The sequence below is a fragment of the Entelurus aequoreus genome, linkage group LG25, assembly GCF_033978785.1.
Source record: "Entelurus aequoreus isolate RoL-2023_Sb linkage group LG25, RoL_Eaeq_v1.1, whole genome shotgun sequence".
In the NCBI taxonomy this organism is placed as follows: Eukaryota; Metazoa; Chordata; class Actinopteri; order Syngnathiformes; family Syngnathidae; genus Entelurus; species Entelurus aequoreus.
In genome coordinates, this window is record NC_084755.1 from 31,991,734 (window position 1) to 32,014,233 (window position 22,500).

Below are 22,500 nucleotides of genomic sequence, written 5' to 3' on the forward strand. Positions count from 1 at the left end.
GGAACTTGCTCCGGTTATCACTTCCGTTTTGTCTTTTCGTGGCTTTAAAGTTAACTTGTGGCTTTATATAATTGGGTTGTGTCGTTGGTATTTGTTGGGGCTTTTGCAATTGTGTTGTAGCTGAAAGTTTTTGTGTTGTAATTCATGATGTCATCTTGTGGCGTTTGCGTTTGTCATGACCTGATCATACCGAAGACTATAAAAATGGGACCCATTGCGTCCCTGCTTGGGACTCAGCATCAAGGGTTGGAATTGGGGGTTAAATCACGAAAATGATTCCCGAGCGCGGCCACCGCTGCTGCTCACTGCTCCCCTCACCTCCCAGGGGGTGGAGCAAGGGGATGGGTCAAAGGCAGAGGTTAATTTCACCACACCTAGTGTGTGTGTGACTATCAGTGGTACTTTAGCTTTAACTTTCTCGACCACCAAAGCTGTACGCCATTTTTGTTTTGATGGTGTCACAGGCAGGCAAAACGACTAAACGTCCTTTTAAAAAAAAAAAAAAAAAAAGTGCTTAACTTCATTTAAGGTCTGCCGTTCTTAAATTCAATGTTTTCCTTTTTCTCGTGTCGATAAAAACTAAATCTTGGATCGATACCTATCTTCCGGAAGGCAAACTTGTCAGGCACAGATCGAAATACTCGAAATTTGGGAATATAAAATGGATCTACCAATGAATAAATCAATCGTTACACCCCTAATGTGTATGTGTATGTATATATGTATATATGGTATACCAATTCAGGGAATAAGAACTCGGGACACAGAGTACTGTATTTGAATTAGAGCCAAAAGTTATTTTCCGCATTGTTGTAATAAAAGGAAATTTTTGCATTATTTTAGTTTTTTATATTGTTAAATAAAAATTGTTTAAAAAAAATACATTTTGCACTATTGTACTGAAAGGGAATATTTGCACACTTTTCCTTTGTTGTTCAATATTAATAAATTACTACACAAATATAAAATTAATTTCTAATTTAAATGTATACATATATATATAATTAAAATTAGAAATTAATTTAATATTATACTATATATTAGGGCTGTGAATCTTTGGGTGTCCCACGATTCGATTCAATATCGATTCTTAGGGTCACGATTCGATTATAAATCGATTTCTTCGATTCAACGCGATTCTAAAACGATATTTTTCCGATTCAAAAGGATTCTCTATTCATTCAATACATAGGATTTCAGCAGGATCTACCCCAGTCTGCTGACATGCAAGCAGAGTTGTAGATTTTTGTAAAAAGCTTTAATAATTGTAAAGGACAATGTTTTATCAACTGATTGCAATAATGTCAATTTGTTTTAACTATTAAATGAACCAAAAATATGACTTATTTTATCTTTGTGAAAATATTGGACACAGTGTGTTGTCAAGCTTATGAGATGCAATGCAAGTGTAAGCCACTGTGACACTATTGTTCATTTAAAAAACATTTTTTAATAAATGTCTAATGATAATGTCAATGAGGGATTCTTATTCACTGCTATGTTGAAATTGTTACTAATATTGATACTGTTGTTGATGATATTCATTTTTGTTTCACTACATTTGGTCTCGTGTTTGTGTCTCCTCTCAATTGCTCTGTTTATTGCAGTCCTGAGTGTCGCTGGGTCGGGTTTGGTTTTGGAATTGGATTGCATTGTTATGGTATTGCTTTGTATTATTTTGTTGGATTGATTAATTGAAAAAAAAATAAAAATAAAAATCGATTTTTGAAAAATGAGAATCGATACTGAATCGTACAACGTGAGAATCGCGATTTGAATTTGAATCGATTTTTTTTACCACACCCCTACTATATACAGGTATACTATTAATATATAATAGTCATGAAAATAAAGAAAACGCATTGAACTAGAAGGTGTGTCCTAACTTTTTAAATATATATATATATATATATATATATATATATATATATATATATACTACCGTTCAAAAGTTTGGGGTCACATTGAAATGTCCTTATTTTTGAAGGAAAAGCACTGTACTTTTCAATGAAGATAACTTGAAACTAGTCTTAACTTTAAAGAAATACACTCTATACATTGCTAATGTGGTAAATGACTATTCTAGCTGCAAATGTCTGGTTTTTGGTGCAATATCTACATAGGTGTATAGAGGCCCATTTCCAGCAACTATCACTCCAGTGTTCTAATGGTACAATGTGTTTGCTCATTGGCTCAGAAGGCTAATTGATGATTAGAAAACCCTTGTGCAATCATGTTCACACATCTGAAAACAGTTTAGCTCGTTACAGAAGCTACAAAACTGACCTTCCTTTGAGCAGATTGAGTTTCTGGAGCATCACATTTGTGGGGTCAATTAAACGCTCAAAATGGCCAGAAAAAGAGAACTTTCATCTGAAACTCGACAGTCTATTCTTCTTCTTAGAAATGAAGGCTATTCCACAAAATTGTTTGGGTGACCCCAAACTTTTGAACGGTAGTTTATATATATATATATATATATATATATATATATATATATATATATATATATATATATATATATATATATATATATATATATATATATATATATATATATATATATATAAAATTAGAAATTAATTTAATATTTGTGTAGTAATATATATTTTTTCTTTTTATTATTATTTTTTATTTACAAGTCAAAAATATTGGAATTGGCAATATTTATTTGGCATCGGATCGATAACAAAATGTGCAGTATCGCCCACCCCTGCTAAAGTGACACTTGGATTCCTATAAGTCTACTCTGTCTTTCCAATTAGCTTCCCTGCCAACACCCAAATAAGATCAATACAGACATCTTAAGAAATAAACACTTGTATTGTTATTACTATTATTAATACTATTATTATTATTATTTACAGCTCTTGTTGGATGGAAATATTGATTTGCAAAATGAGTTGTGTGCTTGCTTGCAATAATTCCGCTGTGGTCTCGAGATCCACATTCAAAACTGCACCAGCCGTCACTGATTATAGGTAGAAAAATATAAGGCGTGTGTTTATAGGAAATCTGAGAGTTGTGTTGCGGTGTGTATCACAACCCATACATGATATTATATTGCAAGTCGGGTTTTTATACTGCGTCTAACTACTAGAGCGGTACTACTGAGGACTCCGTAAACCACCAATAAATAAGACACTATATTTTACATGCTATGAGGTAAAAAGTGCAGGTGTCGCATGTGTGTTTTGGATTGTGTGTGTGTGTGTGTGTGTGTGTGTGTGTGTGTGTGTGTGTGATACATTGAGAGGTCAGTATGTGAGGGGAGGTAGGTTGACAAACACTGTCATGGCTGCAGAGAGCGCTGTTGCTGATACGGAAGGTGCAAAGAAGCGTGTGGAGTGGATTGTCTGAGGAGATCATGATGAGGAAACTACAGTTGTGAGGTGTGTGTGTGTGTGTCTGCATACAGTTTGTGGTTTAGATAACTCTACTGAACATTTTAAAGTGACAAGACATAGAAGCCACATTGTTTTTCTCACTTGCGCTGTCGAGTGCTGGTGGTAGGTGGCGGGCGTGGGACCCCCCCGAGCCACAGGTAAATGTTCCCAGGGTGTGTTCCCATTAGATAAGGAAAAAAAAAAAATTAGCTTTCTCCTACTTCTTCTTACCAAACGTACTCCCCTCCACCTATTTTTTTTTTTAGTGTCTAGAGGGGTAGCCTTAGTTCAGTTACACGTCCTGGTCCTCGAAGACCTCCAAGAAGAGCGGCGGAAAGAGTTCGTTGGGACACTCCACCTTCATGTGGAGGAAGCGGCTGGCGTGACACGCTCCGATCATGCGCAGGTCTGTTACCTTCATCAGCAGCTTGGGCCAGAAGTGAGGAATGTTGTGCTTGCGGTGGTTGATGTAGTGCTCGAACGCCAGCAGGTACGCCTCCTGGCACTGCTCGATCTTCTCCACACTCGTCAGGCCAGAGCGATCTTGGGTGGAAAAAAATAAGATGATGGTACCTTTTTTTCCCCTTTAGAAGCAAGAAAGATGGTGCACTGCAAAAAGTCAGTGTTCAAAAACAAGAAAATAAAATACAAAAATGAGGGGTATTTTATTTGAACTAAGCCAAATTATCTGCCAATAGAACAAGAAAATTTGGCTTGTCAAGACTTTCCAAAATAAGTGAAATTAGCTACATTCAATGAACCCAAAAATGCCTTAAAATAAGTATATTCTCACTAATAAGTGCACTTTTCTTGGTAGAAAAAAAGAGACCTTTTTGCTCAATATGTTGAAAAATATTCTTAAATGAAGTAAATGCTTTCTTGAAACCAGCAAACTTATACTAAAAACTAATTTATTGTTCTTAACGGAAAGGCAACAAGGCAACCGCTTGTTACTCTCGGGGTCTCCTAGCCGCTCAGGCAAATCATATTGTCTAAAAATGCATTTTTCCTCCGATAACATGACATCATCGCGCCAAGTGCGTGCTCTTTCAGTCAATCAGTGCGCATATATACAGCCCAGACCCCGGCCAAAAATTTTTTAATTCTAATTTTGAAGAATTTATCTGAATGTACATGAACTATTTCTGTTCAAAATGTTTAAATATTAACTGTCAGTTTACTGTACTGTGCCAACTGTACTACTGTACGAGTACGTATTTTCTATTGTTTCATTGAAAATAAAACAGCAAAGTCCATTTGGCTGTCATCTGTTTTAATTATGAGACACAAATGTGTCAAAGTCATGATTTTTTTTTCATGCTTGAAATAAAAAATGATTACTTTTAAAAAGCAGTTTTATACTTGTGAGTGTTGATGACACAGCTTTGCAACAGTTGATATTCTAGTTTCAAGCATGTTTTACTCAATATAGGTAATCAAATCTCAGCAACAAGCTGTAATATCTTACTGAGATCATTTAGGACCAAAACTCTTAAAACAAGTAAAACACTCTAACATAAAATCTGCTTAGTGAGAAGAATTATCTTATCAGACAGAAAATAAGCAAATATCACCCTTATTTGAGATATTTAATCTTACTTAGATTTCAGTTTTTGCAGTGTAATAAGTACTTAATAATGACTAGTTAAGAGCCAATATGTTACTAATTTGCATGTTAATAAGCAACTAATTCATGGTGAATATGTTCCCCATACTAAAGCGTTACCATGTTTTATTACTGGTGCACAAAATGAAGCGTGCATGAACATCACCTTGTTCAAACAACAAAACCAACACAGTGCATAAACTCACAAGAAAGATGGTGGCTCTTTAGACACCATTTATTTTTTTTTAGTTACACTGCAAAAACTGAAATCTAAGTAAGATGAAATATCTCAAATAAGGGTGATATTTGCTTATTTTCTGTCTGATAAGATAATTCTTCTCACTAAGCAGATTTTATGTTAGAGTGTTTTACTTGTTTTAATTGTTTTGGTCCTCAGTAAGATATTACAGCCTGTTGCTGAGATTTTATGACCTAATATTGAGTAAAACATGCTTGAAACTAGAATATCAACTGTTGCAAAGCTGTGTCATCAACACTCACCATTATAAAACTACTTTTTTAAAGTAATAATTTCTTATTTCAAGCATGAAAAAAAAAATCATGAAGTTCAACACAATTGTGTCTCATAATTAAAACAGATGACAGCCAAATGGACTTTGCTGTTTTATTTTCAATGAAACAATAGAAAATACGTACTTAAATAGTAGTACAGTTGGCACAGTACAGTAAACTGACAGTTAATATTTAAACATTTAACATTTCCAACAATTTTGAACAGAAATAGTTCATGCACATTCAGATGAATTCTTCAAAATGACAATTAAAAAAATGTTTTGGCCAGGGTCCGGGCTGTATATATGCGAACTAATTGACTGAAAGAGCACGCACTTGGCGCGATGATGTCATGTTATCGATGGAAAAATGCATTTTTAGACAATATGATTTGCCTGAGCGGCTAGGAGACCTAGAGAGTAATTTACATACCCTTTCCAAATGGTGCCTGTAACACGGCAGTGAAACGGCTGATCAAACAAAACAGAATCAGCTAATCAGACTCTATAACTCCAAGGTGACGTTTTGGTGAATTTACAGAGGAATTTGTGAAACTGAAACAATACAAAAATAATTCCATTGCACATTAATAATACTATCATAGACACTCGTAAACGTGTTTAGCATATTAGCTAAGGCTAACGACGCTAGCTTGATTACATTACAATAGCAAGCACAAATATGCCTGACAACACTACTAACAAACATGTGACGGTTTAGTAAGTGAGAATGGTTTTAGTTATATTATAAAATTTACAAATGTTGCTTAAGTGATCAATGAAGAATTTATACGAGTAGAAAATGCTATGGACGGAACAGCACTAACTTCCGGTTTAGTTTAGGCAACTAGATGTTCAAACCGCAGCACCTGCAGTAAGCGAATTCGTCCAAAAGATGGCGCCATAGCACAAAAAATATCACACCTTTTCGGTGTCTGTCGGTGTTTTATGAAAACTATTTGTTAAATACAAAACATCATGGTCATTAGCGAAGAAGAATCTTTAAATAAGCCTCAAAGCGTTGGAAAAAAGTAACGGTTTATAGTCCGCCAAATATGGTAATTCGATTATAATGAACTAATAATAATATAAAATAATGTCATCAGATTTTTTATTTGGATTAATCACAATGAAAATCACTTGCATAGATTAGATTAAAGTCAAACAACATTATTTTTTTTCATCAGAATAATAACACTTTGTTTTTGATGAATCACAATTATTTGCAGTAATGACATGCCGGCATAATTTAAATCAACGTCAAACAAAAAAAATCCTATCAGATTAACCACAATTTAGAATTATTATTTATTGCAGTATTGCCTTACTGTACTTAATATTTTAAATTAACGTCCAACAATACATTTTTTAATAGATTAATCACAATTTTGATTAATTGTAATTAACTTAGTAAATGACTCGCTTACGTAATTTAGAAGATAAATCACATCTGAGAATTTTGATGAATTACGATAAATCACAGTAATTCACAGCATAAATTAGATTAATGTTGAAACAAAACAATGTTTTTATCAGAATAATCATACATTTTATTTTGCATGTAACGATAGACGTAATAAACGGTAATAATGATGTATATCATAAAAATGTGTATATTTATATATAAACATGCATTACAAATTAATGTACCGTTCCACTAAATACGTGTAAACATAGGATCGACTCCCACAGTTTTTTTTTACCAGAATATGAAGGTGCAACAATTATGATTTGCCACGTTCTCTGAAATCATGTGCGTAAAAATGTGAGTCAGGTTGATACCTTAATGATTGCTTGAATCAATCAACACCTTGGCTTTCTGTCGGGGTGCGACGTTTGAGAACGTAACCGCAATAAAGCTTTCAAGAATTGCACAAAACAGTGTAACTTTGCTGCAGGCAGAGAAGGAATCCATATAATGAGATTTACATCTGAAAGCATAATCATCGCGGAGAAATATCTCCCTTAAGTAGAAAGATACACAACAACAACAAGGCTTTGTTGCGCCAACACGAGGTTCATTACTAGAATGATACTTTTTGTTGCCGTTTGAAGTGAACTCGTGTACTAAAGATCAAAGCACAGAGCTTGCCTGCATCATTTTCCTTATAGGATAGGATAGGGCTTTATTGTCATTGCACAAGTACAACAAACCTATGTTTTCAGCACAAACCCGTTCAAGATTAGACAAACAAAAGGTGTACAGGGTTACAGAACAGGAACGCTGATGCCTAAGTTTCATTGAATCTGTCTCCTGTTTGCTAAGACACAGGTATCAAAATTAAAGCCCGTGGGCCAGATTTGGCCCGCCACATCATTTTATATGGCCTACGAACGCCTGCAAATACTATGCATCAATAAAGTACCTTACTTTCTTAAGAAATATTTTTTTATTTTTTTTCATTTTAAGAGAAAAAATATATGAACCGTATTTTTCGGATTATAAGGCGCACTTAAAATCCTTTCGTTTTCTCAGAAATCGACAGTGCGCCTTATAACCCGGTGCGCCTAATGTACAGAATAATTCTGGTTGAGCTTACTGACCTCGAAGCCATTTTATCTGGTACATGGTGTAATGATAAGTGTGACCAGTAGATGGTAGTCACACACTGCAAAAAGTCAGTGTTCAAAAACAAGAAAAAAAAAAGGAAAAAAATTAGGGGTATTTTATTTGAACTAAGCAAAATGTATCTGCCAATAGAACAAGAAAATTTGTCTTGTCAAGACTTTCCAAAACAAGTAAAATTAGCTAACCTCAATGAACCCAAAAATACCTTAAAATAAGTATATTCTCACTAATAACAAGTGCACTTTTCTTGGTAGAAAAATAAAAAAAGAGAAATTTTTGCTCAATATGTTGAAAAATATTCTTAAATGAAGTAAATGCTAGTGCCATTATCTTGACATAATGATATGCGCTCGGCATTACATTTCTTGAAACCAGCAAACTTATACTAAAAACTAATTTATTGTTCTTAATGGAAAGGCAACAAGGCAACCGCTTGTTACTCTCGGGGTCTCCTAGCCGCTCAGGCAAATCATTTTGTCTAAAAATGCATTTTTCCATGGATAACATGACATCATCGCGCCAAGTGCGTGCTCTTTCAGTCAATTAGTGCGCATATATACAGCCCGGCCCCTGGCCAAAAATTTTTTAATTGTAATTTTGAGGAATTGATCTGTATGTGCATGAACTATTTCTGTTCAAAAAATTTTTTAAATGTCAAATGTTTAAATATTAACTGTCAGTTTACTGTACTGTGCCAACTGTACTACTATATGAGTACGTATTTTCTATTGTTTCGTTGAAAATAAAACAGCAAAGTCAATTTAGCTGTCATCTGTTTTAATTATGAGACACAATTGTGTCAAAATCATGATTTTTTTTTCATGCTTGAAATAAGATATTATTACTTTGAAAAAAAGTACTTTTATACTTGTGAGTGTTGATGACACAACTTTGCAACAGTTGATATTCTAGTTTCAAGCATGTTTTACTCAATATAGGTCATCAAATCTCAGCAACAAGCTGTAATATCTTACTGAGATCATTTAGGACCAAAACCCTTAAAACAAGTAAAACACTAACATAAAATCTGCTTAGTGAGAAGAATTATCTTATCAGACAGAAAATAAGCAAATATCACCCTTATTTGAGATATTGAATCTTACTTAGATTTCAGTTTTTGCAGTGCACATAAGGGATATGTGTGTAAACAACACCAAAACTTTAAATGTTTCATTGAAAATAAAGAACATTACACACGGCACTCAAAAATCTGTTAAAATGTTTTAGTACGACTTTGAAGCTGCACCGCTTGATGGATTGTCGGCCCTTTACGGCCCACTACCGTAGTCAGAGATACAAGTATTACTATGGTGTGTATAAGGACTGCAAAATGGCACATATTATCTGGCGTTTTGTTTCACAATATTATGCAAAACCAACTTTTCTTACCTTCTGGTACTTGCTGATGTGTATTTGAGATCTGCATAAGTCCTGAAAATTTGCGCACGTCCGCCACTGTAGTCTGTGCCGATACCGTAGTTGATAAGCTTCTTCTTTTTCACTATTTTCTTGTTATGGGACATTCACCCTCTGCTGTTGCCATTTCTAATATAAAGTAGTGTAAAGTTCTAACTTATACCTCGCTACGGAAGTGCTAAAAACTACCGGTGTTGTGAGTTTACATAATTCACCCAAGGAACTTTAGTTATTAGAGAGTTCCAGTCGGACGGCTTTTCACGGGACACATTTCCGGCGTTGTTGTTGCACTAGTGAGCCACGGATGAGGAGATGCTGCTCCGTTATTGATTTAAGTACAGTATTTTCCGCACTATAAGGCGCACCTAAAAACCTCCAATTTTCTCAAAAGCTGACAATGCGCCTTATAATCCGGTGCGCCTTATATATGGACCAATATTGATCTCGCAACCCCAGCCTCTACTGTAGCGTCTATTCTATGCGGTGCACCTTATAATGCGGTGCGCCTTATACACTACCGTTCAAAAGTTTGGGGTCACATTAAAATGTCCTTATTTTTCAATGAAGATAACTTTAAACTAGTCTTAACTTTAAAGAAGTACACTCTATACATTGCTAATGTGGTAAATGACTATTCTAGCTGCAAATGTCTGGTTTTTGGTGCAATATCTACATAGGTGTATAGAGGCCCATTTCCAGCAACTATCACTCCAGTGTTCTAATGGTACAATGTGTTTGCTCATTGGCTCAGAAGGCTAATTGATTATTAGAAAACCCTTGTGCAATCATGTTCACACATCTGAAAACAGTTTAGCTCGTTACAGAAGCTACACAACTGACCTTCCTTTGAGCATATTGAGTTTCTGGAGCATCACATTTGTGGGGTCAATTAAACGCTCAAAATGGCCAGAAAAAGAGACCTTTCATCTGAAACTCGACAGTCTATTCTTGTTCTTAGAAATGAAGGCTATTCCACAAAATTGTTTTGGGTGACCCCAAACTTTTGAACGGCAGTGTATATGAATAAAGTTTTAAAATAGGCCATTCATTGAAGGTGCGCCTTATGATCCGGTGCGCTTTATAGTGCGGAAAATACGGTAAAGTCTGAATGTCATTAAAACATTTAGCTCCATCTTTTGACACTTCTTCCACTCCCGACCTTGCACGCTACACCGCTACAACAAAGATGACGGGGAGAACACGCTGTCGAAGGTGAGCCACGTAAATAAGACCGCCCACAAAACGGTGCATCCTGAAGCGACTGTCAGAAAGCGACTTGAAGATGATCTGTATAACATCATCTATGCAACATTTTGACCAAAGAACCACCATCACATGTTATGGGGATCACAAGGAAATGTTTTAAATTGAGAAAAAAATCATATGCGCCTTATAACCCAGTGCGCCTTTTGTATGAAAAAAGACCTGAATAGACGCGCTCATCGGTGGTGCGCCTTATAATCGGTGCGCCCTATGCTCCAGAAAATACGGTACTGCATGAAATTGCATACCTTTCAAACTTTAATGTTATCCAATATTGCAACAAATATTACATGATCATACTTAAATAAAAAATACTTGAATGTCTGCTTGACTTTATGATTTCAAAGCAAGTTATCCATCATATTGGACACTACGGCTGCGAATCTTTGGGTGTCCCACGATTCGATTCAATATCCATTCTTGGGGTCACGATTCGATTCAAAATCGATTTTTTTCGATTCAACGCGATTCTCGATTCAAAAACGATATTTTCCCGATTCAAAAGGATTCTCTATTCATTCAATACGTAGGATTTCAGCAGGATCTACCCCAGTCTGCTGACATGCAAGCAGAGTAGTAGATTTTTGTAAAAAGCTTTTATAATTGTAAAGGACAATGTTTTATCAACTGATTGCAATAATGTAAATTTGTTTTAACTATTAAATGAACCAAAAATATGACTTATTTTATCTTTGTGAAAATATTGGACACAGTGTGTTGTCAAGCTTATGAGATGCGATGCAAGTGTAAGCCACTCTGACACTATTGTTCTTTTATTTAATTTTTTTTTATAAATGCCTAATGATAATGTCAATGAGGGATTTTTAATCACTGCTAAGTTCAAATTGTAACTAATATTGATACTGTTGTTGATAATATTCATTTTTGTTTCACTACTTTTGGTTTGTTCTGTGTCGTGTTTGTGTCTCCTCTCAATTGCTCTGTTTATTGCTGTTCTGAGTGTTGCTGGGTCGGGTTTGGTTTTGAAATTGGATCGCATTGTTATGTATTGCTGTGTATTGTTTTGTTGGAATGATTAATTAAAAAAAATAAATAAATAAATAAATAAATAAATAAATTAATTAATTAATAAAAAAAATTACAAAAAGAGAATCGATTCTGAAGCGCACAACGTGAGAATCGCGATTTGAATTCGAATCAATTTTTTCCCACACCCCTATTGGACACTGTAAAAAATTACAACATAATTTACATAAAATGTACTGTAAATTGAAAAGACTACCACTGTTTTTTTACAATAATTTTCTGTCGATTTAGTTGCCAGTTTTTTTTTTTTTTTTACGGTAAAATCTATGTTTGTTGTGGTACCCCATTTTTTCTATGGTAAAAACTGGCAGCTCAGTTGCAGGATTAAAAGAACAAAAACATCCATCCATTTTCTACCGCCTGTCCCTAGTAGTACCGTAATTTTCAGACCGTAGGGCGCACCGGATTATAAGGCGCACTGCCAATGAGCGGGTCTAGTAAGATCTATTTTCATACAAAAGGCGCATTAAAGGGGTCATATTAAAATTTTTTTCTAAATTTAAAACACTATCTTGTGATCCACCTAACATGTAATGGTGGTTCTTTGGTCAAAATGTTGCATAGATGATGTTTTACAGACCATCTTCAAGTCGCTTTCTGACAGTCGCTTCAGGATGCGCCGTTTTGTGGGCGGTCTTATTTACGTGGCTCACCTCAGACGGCGTCTTCTCCCCGTCATCTTTGTTGTAGCGGTGTAGCGTGCAAGGACGGGAGTGGAAGAAGTGTCAAAAGATGGAGCTAACTGTTTTAATGACATTCAGACTTTACTTCAATCAACAACGGAGCAGCATCTCCTCATCCGTGGCTCACTAGTGCAACAACAACGCCGGAAATGTGTCCCGTAAAAAGCCGTCCAACCGGAACCCTCTAATAACTAAAGTTCCTTGGGTGAATAATGTAAACTCACTATACCGGTATGTTTTAACGCTTTCATGGCGAGTTTACTGATAGATATAAATAAAACTTTACACTACTTTATATTAGAAATGGCAACAGCGGAAGATGAATGCCACATAAGAAGGTAGAGAAAAAGAAGACGCTTTGTATACGTAGTCGTCACGGACTACAATTTTCAGGACTTATGCAGATCCCAAATACACACCAGAAGGTAAGAAAAGCTGGTTTTGCATAATATTGTGAAACAATACGGCAGGTAATATGTCTGCTAATAGGTGCCATTTTGCGGTCATTATACACACACCATAATAATAATCGTATGTTTAATGCGCCGACAATCCATCAAGCGGTGCGGCTTCATAGCTTACCGAAGTCGTACTAAAAACATTTTGACAAGATTTTTGAGTGCCGTGTGTAATGTTCTATATTCTCAATGGAACATTTAAAGTTTTGTTCTTGTTTACTGGCGTCATCTTGCAGTTTACACGTATCTCTTATGTATGACTGCCATCTATTGGTCACACTTATTACACCATGTACCAAATAAAATCGCTTCGAGGTCGGTAAGCACAACCAGAATTATTTTAAGTTAAAGTACCCATGATTGTCACACACACACCAGGTGTGGCGACATTATTCTCTGCATTTGACCCATCACCCTTGATCACCCCCTGGGAGGTGAGGGGAGCAGTGAGCAGCAGCGGTGGCCGCGCCCGGGAATCATTTTTGGTGATTTAACCCCCAATTCCAACCCTTGATGCTGAGTGCCAAGCAGGGAGGTAATGGGTCGTATCATTACACCATGTACCAAATAAAATTGCTTCGAGGTCGGTAAGCACAACCAGAATTATTTTAAGTTAAAGTACCCATGGTTGTCACACACACACTAGGGGTGTGGAAATTATTCTCTGCATTTGACCCATCACCCTTGATCACCCCCTAGGAGGTGAGGGGAGCAGTGAGCAGCAGCGGTGGCCGCGCCCGGGAATCATTTTTGGTTATTTAACCCCCAATTCCAACCCTTGATGGTGAGTGTCAAGCAGGGAGGTAATGGGTCGTATCATTACACCAAGTACCAAATAAAATTGCTTCGAGGTCGGTAAGCACAACCATATTATTTTAAGTTAAAGTACCCATGATTTTCACACACACACTAGGTGTGGCGACATTATTCTCTGCATTTGACCCATCACCCTTGATCACCCCCTGGGAGGTGAGGGGAGCAGTGAGCGGGAATCATTTTTGGTTATTTAACCCCAAATTCCAACCCTTGACGCTGAGTGTCATATCTCTTATGTATGACTGCCATCTACTGGTCACACTTATCATTACACCATGTACCAAATAAAATTGCTTCGAGGCCGGTAAGCACAACCAGAATTGTGCCGTACATTAGGCGCACCGGGTTATAAGGCGCACCGTCGATTTTTGAGAAAATGAAAGGATTTCAAGTGCACCTTATAGTCCGAAAAATACGCTACTTGTTTTTCCATTTACATGAATATTTTCTAAAAAAAAAACTGTAACATTTACAGTAGAATTCTGGCGACTAAGCTGCCAGCTTTTTCCATAAAAAACAGTGGTGCTGAGTTTCCATTTTGCATAAAATGTTGTAAAAAAAAAACACTGTATATTTTACAGTACATTTCTGGTGACTGAGTTGCCAGTTTTTTTTTACTGTAAAATCTACATATGTTTTCACAGTGTACCGTATTTTTCGGAGTATAAATCGCTCCGGAGTATAAGTCGCGCCGGCCAAAAATGCATAAAAAAGAAGGAAAAAAACATATATAAGTCGCACTGGAGTATAAATCGCATTTTTTGGGGAAGTTTATTTGATAAAACCCAACACCAAGAATAGACATTTGAAAGGCAATTTAAAATAAATAAAGAATAGTGAACAACAGGCTGAATAAGTGTACGTTATATGAGGCATAAATAACCAACTGAGAACGTGCCTGGTATGTTAACGTAACATATTATGGTAAGAGTCATTCAAATAACTATAACATATAGAACATGCTATACGTTTACCAAACAATCTGTCACTCCTAATCGCTAAATCCCATGAAATCTTATACGTCTAGTCTCTTACGTGAATGAGCTAAATAATATCATTTGATATTTTACGCTAATGTGTTAATAATTTCACACATACCGTATATTACCAAATAGTAGCCCGGGCGTTTATTTCACAAAATCGATTTTGGAGACAGGCGTTTAAAAGAAGCAGCCGGTTATTTGCACAAGGCTTTTATTTATTTTTGCACCAGCCTGCACCAGGCCATTATTTGGTTACAAGGCTTACTGTCCAGTATATTTTTTTTCGTACAAAAAACTTTAAATGTAAAAGCTATTGTAAACATACAAACAAAAAAACAAGAGATCAACATGAGGTAGGCTATCAAAAGACAAGAGATCAACAAGGCCTCAACATGGCAGTAGTGCAACAATTGTCAAATAGAATACCAATACTAAAAATAAATAAACTTTTTAAATAAAGCAGCCTACCGGGAAAAATCAAATGATGGTACCAAGTACTCAAGTATAAAACCCACCATCAAAACAGAACAATAATACTGTCACTTAAATAAAATAAAGGCTACAGTACTCCAAGTTTTAAATAAAGCAGCATACAGTAAAAATCAAATTATGGTACCAAGTACTCTATAAAACCATCAAAACAATAATACTGCAGCAAACGAAACCCCAGTAGCATTTTAAACTAAATTATGCAAATAACAGCCCATGAGCGGCTATTTGGACATAGGCGGTTATTAGGAAGAGGCGGTTAATTCACAAAATGGGGTCAGCTATTAGGACATGGGCGGTTATTTGCCCTAGGGCGTTTATTTGGTAATATACGGTAAGTCGCTCCTGAGTATAAGTCGCACCCCCGGCCAAACTATGAAAAAAACTGCGACTTATAGTCCGAAAAATACGGTATGTAAAACAAATGAAATGCATAGGCAAAATGTTTAGTCACTGTTAAAAGTGCGATGTGGCCCTCAGTGAAAACGAGTTTGACACTCCTGCAATAGAAGAATACAAATCTTTAAAGAAAAATGTTCTCACCTGAGCTCATGAGCAGGACGGCCTGCATCAGCGCCACCTCGGAGTCGTCCAGGTTAAAGTGCGCCAGGCTCTTGCCCAAATCAAAGATGGCGTCCGACACCACGCCCAGCCCCCCGTTCTTCAGCTGCTCACGCTTGACGGCCATCTCGCCGTTCAGCGTCAGCGTCTCGCTGTCCGGGTCGTAGCGGACGGCGGCGCGTAGCGACATGATCTCCATGCAGCAGCCTTTCAACAAGATGATCTGGTCCTCACAAGGAAGCTGGGAAGTACAACATTTCACAATGCGGCGGGATTTTACCCAATGTTCAGTTCAAAGTTTAATACTAAGTATCTCGCAGACTGTCAGAAAATGGAGTCACAAAGCCGAGGACTAATTGGGTTCACGATTAACCAGCCTGGGAACAATATAAATGCTAAATTTTTGACAGGGCTGCTGGAGCTACAGTATAATTATTAGTTGTGAGGATGAGCGATTATTCAGTTTTTCCACTTTTTTGTCAACTGCTATGTCTTTTATGCAAATCTGTTTGAAAGTTTAGTTTAGTTTAGTCTTTATTTGAAGGGACAATGTACAGAAACATTAAGCTCAAAGACAGATATGTTCTGTACCAGATTATAGCTAAATAGCTCATTTCCATCTGCAGTCCCTGGCTACCTAAATTAAAGTGAAGCACATTTGTTCTTCTTTATGGCAATTCACAATAAATCCATCCATTTTGAAGCACTTCTCTTGTAAAAAGGTGGGGAAAATGGGAGGAAAATAGTTAAATGGATTGATGGGTAGACGGATAGTTAATACAGTGTTTTTAAACCTTTTTTGAGCCAAGGCACATTTTTTTTCATTGAAAAAAAAACACCAGCAGAAACGTTAAAAAATGAAACTCCACCAGGTTGTCTTTTTTTTTTTTAGTTTGTTGTTGTTTTCCTGTGCTTTAGTTCCTGTCTTGCGCTGTTATTTTGGTGGCTCTTCCTGTTTTGTTGGTGTTTTCCTGTAGCAGCTTCACACCTTCCTTTGAGTGCTATTAATAGCCTGACCTGCTTTGTATTGGCAAACAAGACTATTTCAGTTGTGCGGACGCTATACTTCTTTGTGGGGACATTGTTGATTGTAAAGGGATGTCCGGTAATATCGGACTGCCGATATTATCGGTCGATAAATGCTTTAAAATGTAATATCGGAAATTACCTGTATCGGTTTCGAAATTATCGGTATCAGTTTCAAAAAGTAAAATGTATGACTTTTTTATGACGGACGTAGGAAGAAGTACAGAGCGCCAATAAACCTTGAAGGCACTGCCTTTGCGCAAAAAAGCCATTATCGGACATCTCTAGTATTTATGGAGAGTGCTATTGACAGTTTAACAATATCAACACAATATTGAAAAAGTCAATAACTAAACAAAAGCAACAACTATCTAGTACTCATTTAAATCCTTTAGTGTTGCCCTCAAAGTCCTCCCGTGTCCGGGAAGCTATCATGAATTTGTAAACAAGAACAAAAACAACCATACAGGATTTTTGATAAAATAAAAATATCGATGTAATCCTTCTAGTATTAATCCTATACTGATACAACCCTTGGTATCAGCACCACCAATCTATGGATGTGTTGTGTACTTCTGCCCGCGACATTACTGACACACCGACAATGGTTTTTATGCTATTCTCTCTCTAGACCACTGGTTCTTAACCTGGGTTCGATCGAACCCTAGGGGTTCGGTGAGTCGGCCTCAGGGGTTCGACGGAGCCTCCGCCGCGGAGGTCAAGACACGCCCGACTCATCGTGTAAATAAAAACTTCTCTCTATCGGCGTATAATGGATACCCCCAAACAATGTTCCCTCTAATTTTCCATATGTGTGAGCAAACGCAAAAACTCCTTGAGCATTCAGTGGAGCGCATGTGAGCGACGTCAGACGTGCACATGCACTGTGGCCACACCTGCAGCACACCTGTCCCAAACCTGACTAAATAACAAATTCAATGTTTAATTATTATAATCAAATGACAACAGTCATTTAGGTGTTATGAGATTATTTTCTAATATAAGTGTTTTGGCTCACTTACAATGACAATAACAAAAAACAATGTTTTTCATGAGCTGTGTACTAGGTGGGGGGTCCTACTTTGGAAATAATGTGTACCCCTTTTAGATATAGCATTTAGATCCCACTAAAACATTCACATGTTGCACAATGAGATGTAAACATGGGATCATGTGTACATTCCTGTAACTTTCTGTTTGTAAAATATATCTTTATTAGTATTTCTTTAATATAATAACATCTTTTCATGATTAATATTTACAAATTAAGAAAAAACATTTTATTTTTAACTAAAGAAGGGTTCGGTAAATGCACATATGAAACTGGTGGGGTTCGGTACCTACAACAAGGTTAAGAACCACTAGTCTAGACTCTGGTACGCAGGCTCCATCTAGTGGTTTGCCAAAGAATCACTTGATTAAAGTACAGTGTTTTATTTTCCTATGTTCAAACACAGTGTAGGGTTACTGTGTGTAGGTTCACAGTGGCCAAAAGTATTAAATATACTTTTTCATGAATACTTAGGCCTACTCCGCTACTGTATTTTAATGTTGGTCATTATGGTGGTACTTGGAGAGACACGTTTTTTCTGAGATGGTACTTGGTGACAACCACTGATCTAAATAATCCATCCATTTTCTACCGTTTATCCTTTTTGGGGTCGCGGGGGGTGCTGGAGCCTATCTCAGCTGAATTAAAAAAAAAAAAATGTATTTATTATTTTTTAGACATGTATACATAGCACGAGAAACTATCTCGTGCTATATATCTAAAAAAATAAAATAAATGAATAAATATACATATATATATAAATATATATATATATATATATATATTTTTTTTAGACATGTATCTCGTGCGCAAGAGAAAGTTTCTCGTGCGCACGAGATAGTTTCTTGTGCGCACGAGATACATGTCTAAAAAAAAAATTAGAATTTTTTTTTATATAACTTAATAAAAAGTTTCTCGTGCGCACGAGATACATGTGTAAAAAAAAATTATAGTTATTTTTTTTTTATATATAACTTTATAAAAAGTTTCTCGTGCGCACGAGATACATGTCTAAAAAAAAATTATATATTTTTTTATATAACTTACTAAAAAGTTTCTCGTGCTCACGAGATACATGTCTAAAAAAAATTGTAATTGTTATTTATTTTTATATAACTTTATAAAAAGTTTCTCGTGCGCACGGATAGTTTCTCGTGCGCAAGAGATACATGTCTAAAAAAAAATAAAAACATTATAAAACATTTTTTTCCCCCCATGTCCCTTTAGGGGCTCCGTAGGATCGACATTTCAAAGCATTAATCGGCAATGGCGAAAAAAAATTGTAATTGTTATTTATTTATTTTTATATAACTTTATAAAAAGTTTCTCGTGCGCACGGATAGTTTTTCGTGCGCAAGAGATACATGTCTAAAAAAAAATAAAAAAATAATAAAACCATTTTTTCCCCCCCATGTCCCTTTAGGGGCTCCATAGGATCGACATTTCAAAGCATTAATCGGCAATGGTGATCGCATAATTTTGCACAAAAACCATCGGATACTGATCGTTGGTTGACCGACCGGTGCGTCCCGAGTTGACGTATGACCTACCTCTGAGAACATGGGCAGTTTTTTGGCGAAGTCCACCACACGTGTGATGGCCGGTGTCATGATCTTGGTGAACTCACTGAAGGCTTCCAGGTCCACCTTATCTCCTTCTGACGTGGGCACCACTTTGCCCTGGCCAATATCATCTGACTGGAAACAAATATGGAATGATTCACTGTGGGTAAAAGCACTTTAAAGGGTGAGCTACGGTTTAACATGTTTGACATTGTATTGAGTATTTTGTCCATTGCCATTAATTGTCTTTTTTTCTTATAAAAAAATATATTGTTTAGTCTAAATTGGTGATAAAATAAACAGATTTTAAGTTCATGAGGAGGCAAGATTTGTTGGGTTAGATTTTAATAACTCACTACCTCTAACGGGAAAAGATGAGCTGCATGGAACCAGTTCCATTTAATGGAAGCTTTCCGAAAGAAAACATACGGTGTAAGAATATTTACCATGAGCAATATTTATTGACATGAGACCACTTCAGCTTGTTATGTACAAACGAGCTGCTGTCTACAACACGTGACTATTAATAACACAACAGCAACAAGAAAATACTTGCATGGGAATTGCACACGAGACAAAGAATTCTGTGGGGTGGGAATTACCCTAAAATTCACATGACTTCTACCCTCAAGCACTGCACTTAATTAATTCAGTTCAAACTACTGCTATGCTACTAAAACTGTGATTGTCTTTTAAAAAACTTTTTCGTTTTGGAAAGTCGTAAAAAATTAACTTTCAAGTAAGGATAATCTAAATTAGGTTATAGCTCTTAAAAAAAAATATATATATATATATACATATATATACATATATATATGTATATACATATACTGTATATATATATATATATATATATATATATATATATATATATATATATATATATATATATATATATATATAAACATATATATATATATATATATATATATATATATATATATATATATATATATATATATATATATATATATATATATATATATATACATTCTATTCTATTCTACATACATATACACTACCATTCAAAAGTTTGGGGTCACATTGAAATGTCCTTATTTTTGAAGGAAAAGCACTGTACTTTTCAATGAAGATAACTTTAAACTAGTCTTAACTTTAAAGAAATAGACTCTATACATTGCTAATGTGGTAAATGACTATTCTAGCTGCAAATGTCTGTTTTTTGGTGCAATATCTACATAGGTGAATAGAGGCCCATTTCCAGCAACTATCACTCCAGTGTTCTATTGGTACAATGTGTTTGCTCATTGGCTCAGAAGTGAAGTGAAGTGAATTACATTTATATAGCGCTTTTTCTCAAGTGACTCAAAGCGCTTTACATTGTGAAACCCAATATCTAAGTTACATTTAAACCAGTGTGGGTGGCACTGGGAGCAGGTGGGTAAAGTGTCTTGCCCAAGGACACAACGGCAGTGACTAGGATGGCGGAAGCGGGGATCGAACCTGCAACCCTCAAGTTGCTGGCACGGCCGCTCTACCAACCGAGCTATACCGTCCCAGCCAGAAGGCTAATTGATGATTAGAAAACTCTTGTGCAATCATGTTCACACATCTGAAAACAGTTTAGCTCGTTACAGAAGCTACAAAACTGACCTTCCTTTGAGCAGATTGAGTTTCTGGAGCATCACATTTGTGGGGTCAATTAAACGCTCAAAATGGCCAGAAAAAGAGAACTTCCATCTGAAACTCGACAGTCTATTCTTCTTCTTAGAAATGATGGCTATTCCACAAAATTGTTTGGGTGACCCCAAACTTTTGAACGGTAGTGTATATATATATGTACATATATATATACATATACACATTATACATATATATATACAGTATACTGTACAGCAGTGGTCCCCAACCTTTTTGTAGCTGCGGACCGGTCAACGCTTGAAAATTTGTCCCACGGACCGGGTGTGTGTGTGTGTGTGTGTGTGTGTGTGTGTGTGTGTGTGTGTGTGTGTGTGGGTGTGTGTGTGTGTGTGTGTGTGTGTGTGTGTGTGTATATATATATATATTTTTTTTTTTTTTGTCATAAAGATATACAATCATGTGTGCTTACGGATTGTATCCCTGCAGACTGTATTGATCTATATTGATATATAATGTATATATTGTGTTTTTTATGTTGATTTAATTAAAAAAATATAAATATATATTTATTTTATTTATTTATTTTCTTAATTTTTTGTGCGGCCCAGTACCTGTGGTTGGGGACGACTGCTGTACAGGCCTAAAGTTTGGACACACCTTTTCATTCAATGTGTTTTCTTTATTTTCATGACTATTTACATTGCAGATTGTCACTGAAGGCATCAAAACTATGAATGAACACATGTGGAGTTATGTACTTAACAAAAAAAGGTAAAATAACTGAAAACATGTTTTATATTCTAGTTTCTTCAAAATAGCCACCCTTTGCTCTGATTACTGCTTTGCACACTCTTGGCATTCTCTCCATGAGCTTCAAGCACACCTATGAAAGTGAAAACCATTTCAGGTGACTACCTCTTGAAGCTTATGGAGAGAATGCCAAGAGTTTGCAAAGCAGTAATCAGAGCAAAGGGTGGCTATTTTGAAGAAACTGGAATACAAAACATGTTTTCAGTTATTTCACCTTTTTTTTGTTAAGTACATAACTCCACATGTGTTCATTCATAGTTTTGATGCCTTCAGTGACAATCTGCAATGTAAATAATCATGAAAAAAACAACAAAAAGCATTGAATGAGGAGAAGGTGTGTCTAAACTTTAGGCCTGTACTGTATATCATTTTTGTATTTTTCAGTCTCACCAGAAACTTGCGCTTCTGTTTCCAGGTGGATCCCTGTGCGTTGGTGTTCCGATGGGCATCCGTTGCCATGCGGATCAGCTCCCACTCTGTGGTGTTCGGCTCCGGCCTGACCTGCAATGTCCGCACCAACTCCTCCCTTTTTCTCTTCTCACGGTTTTCCTCGATGAGACGCCGCTTGGCCACACGCTTGGAGTCATCCAGGACCACTGAAAGGTCAGCGGAGAGTGAGGTGATGTTGTGGCAGTTAAGTTGATTATTTCCTTGGTTGGG

The 22,500-nt window shown here is 36.1% G+C and overlaps 1 protein-coding gene across 3 annotated transcripts in view; it reads right to left on the reverse strand.

The window, feature by feature from the left end:
* Window positions 1-2,560: 2,560 nt before the first annotated feature.
* The window catches only part of LOC133642701 (thyroid hormone receptor alpha), a 170,851-nt gene continuing 150,911 nt past the window's right edge, over window positions 2,561-22,500 (reverse strand). For all 3 annotated transcript variants that reach the window (XM_062037056.1, XM_062037058.1, XM_062037057.1), the window contains 4 exons: window positions 22,231-22,436; window positions 19,417-19,563; window positions 15,772-16,030; window positions 2,561-3,929 (listed from right to left, as the gene is read on the reverse strand). In XM_062037056.1, the coding sequence (XP_061893040.1) occupies window positions 3,679-3,929; window positions 15,772-16,030; window positions 19,417-19,563; window positions 22,231-22,436 (863 nt within the window). In that variant the 3' untranslated portion in view covers window positions 2,561-3,678. The remainder of the gene's footprint in view (window positions 3,930-15,771; window positions 16,031-19,416; window positions 19,564-22,230; window positions 22,437-22,500) is intronic.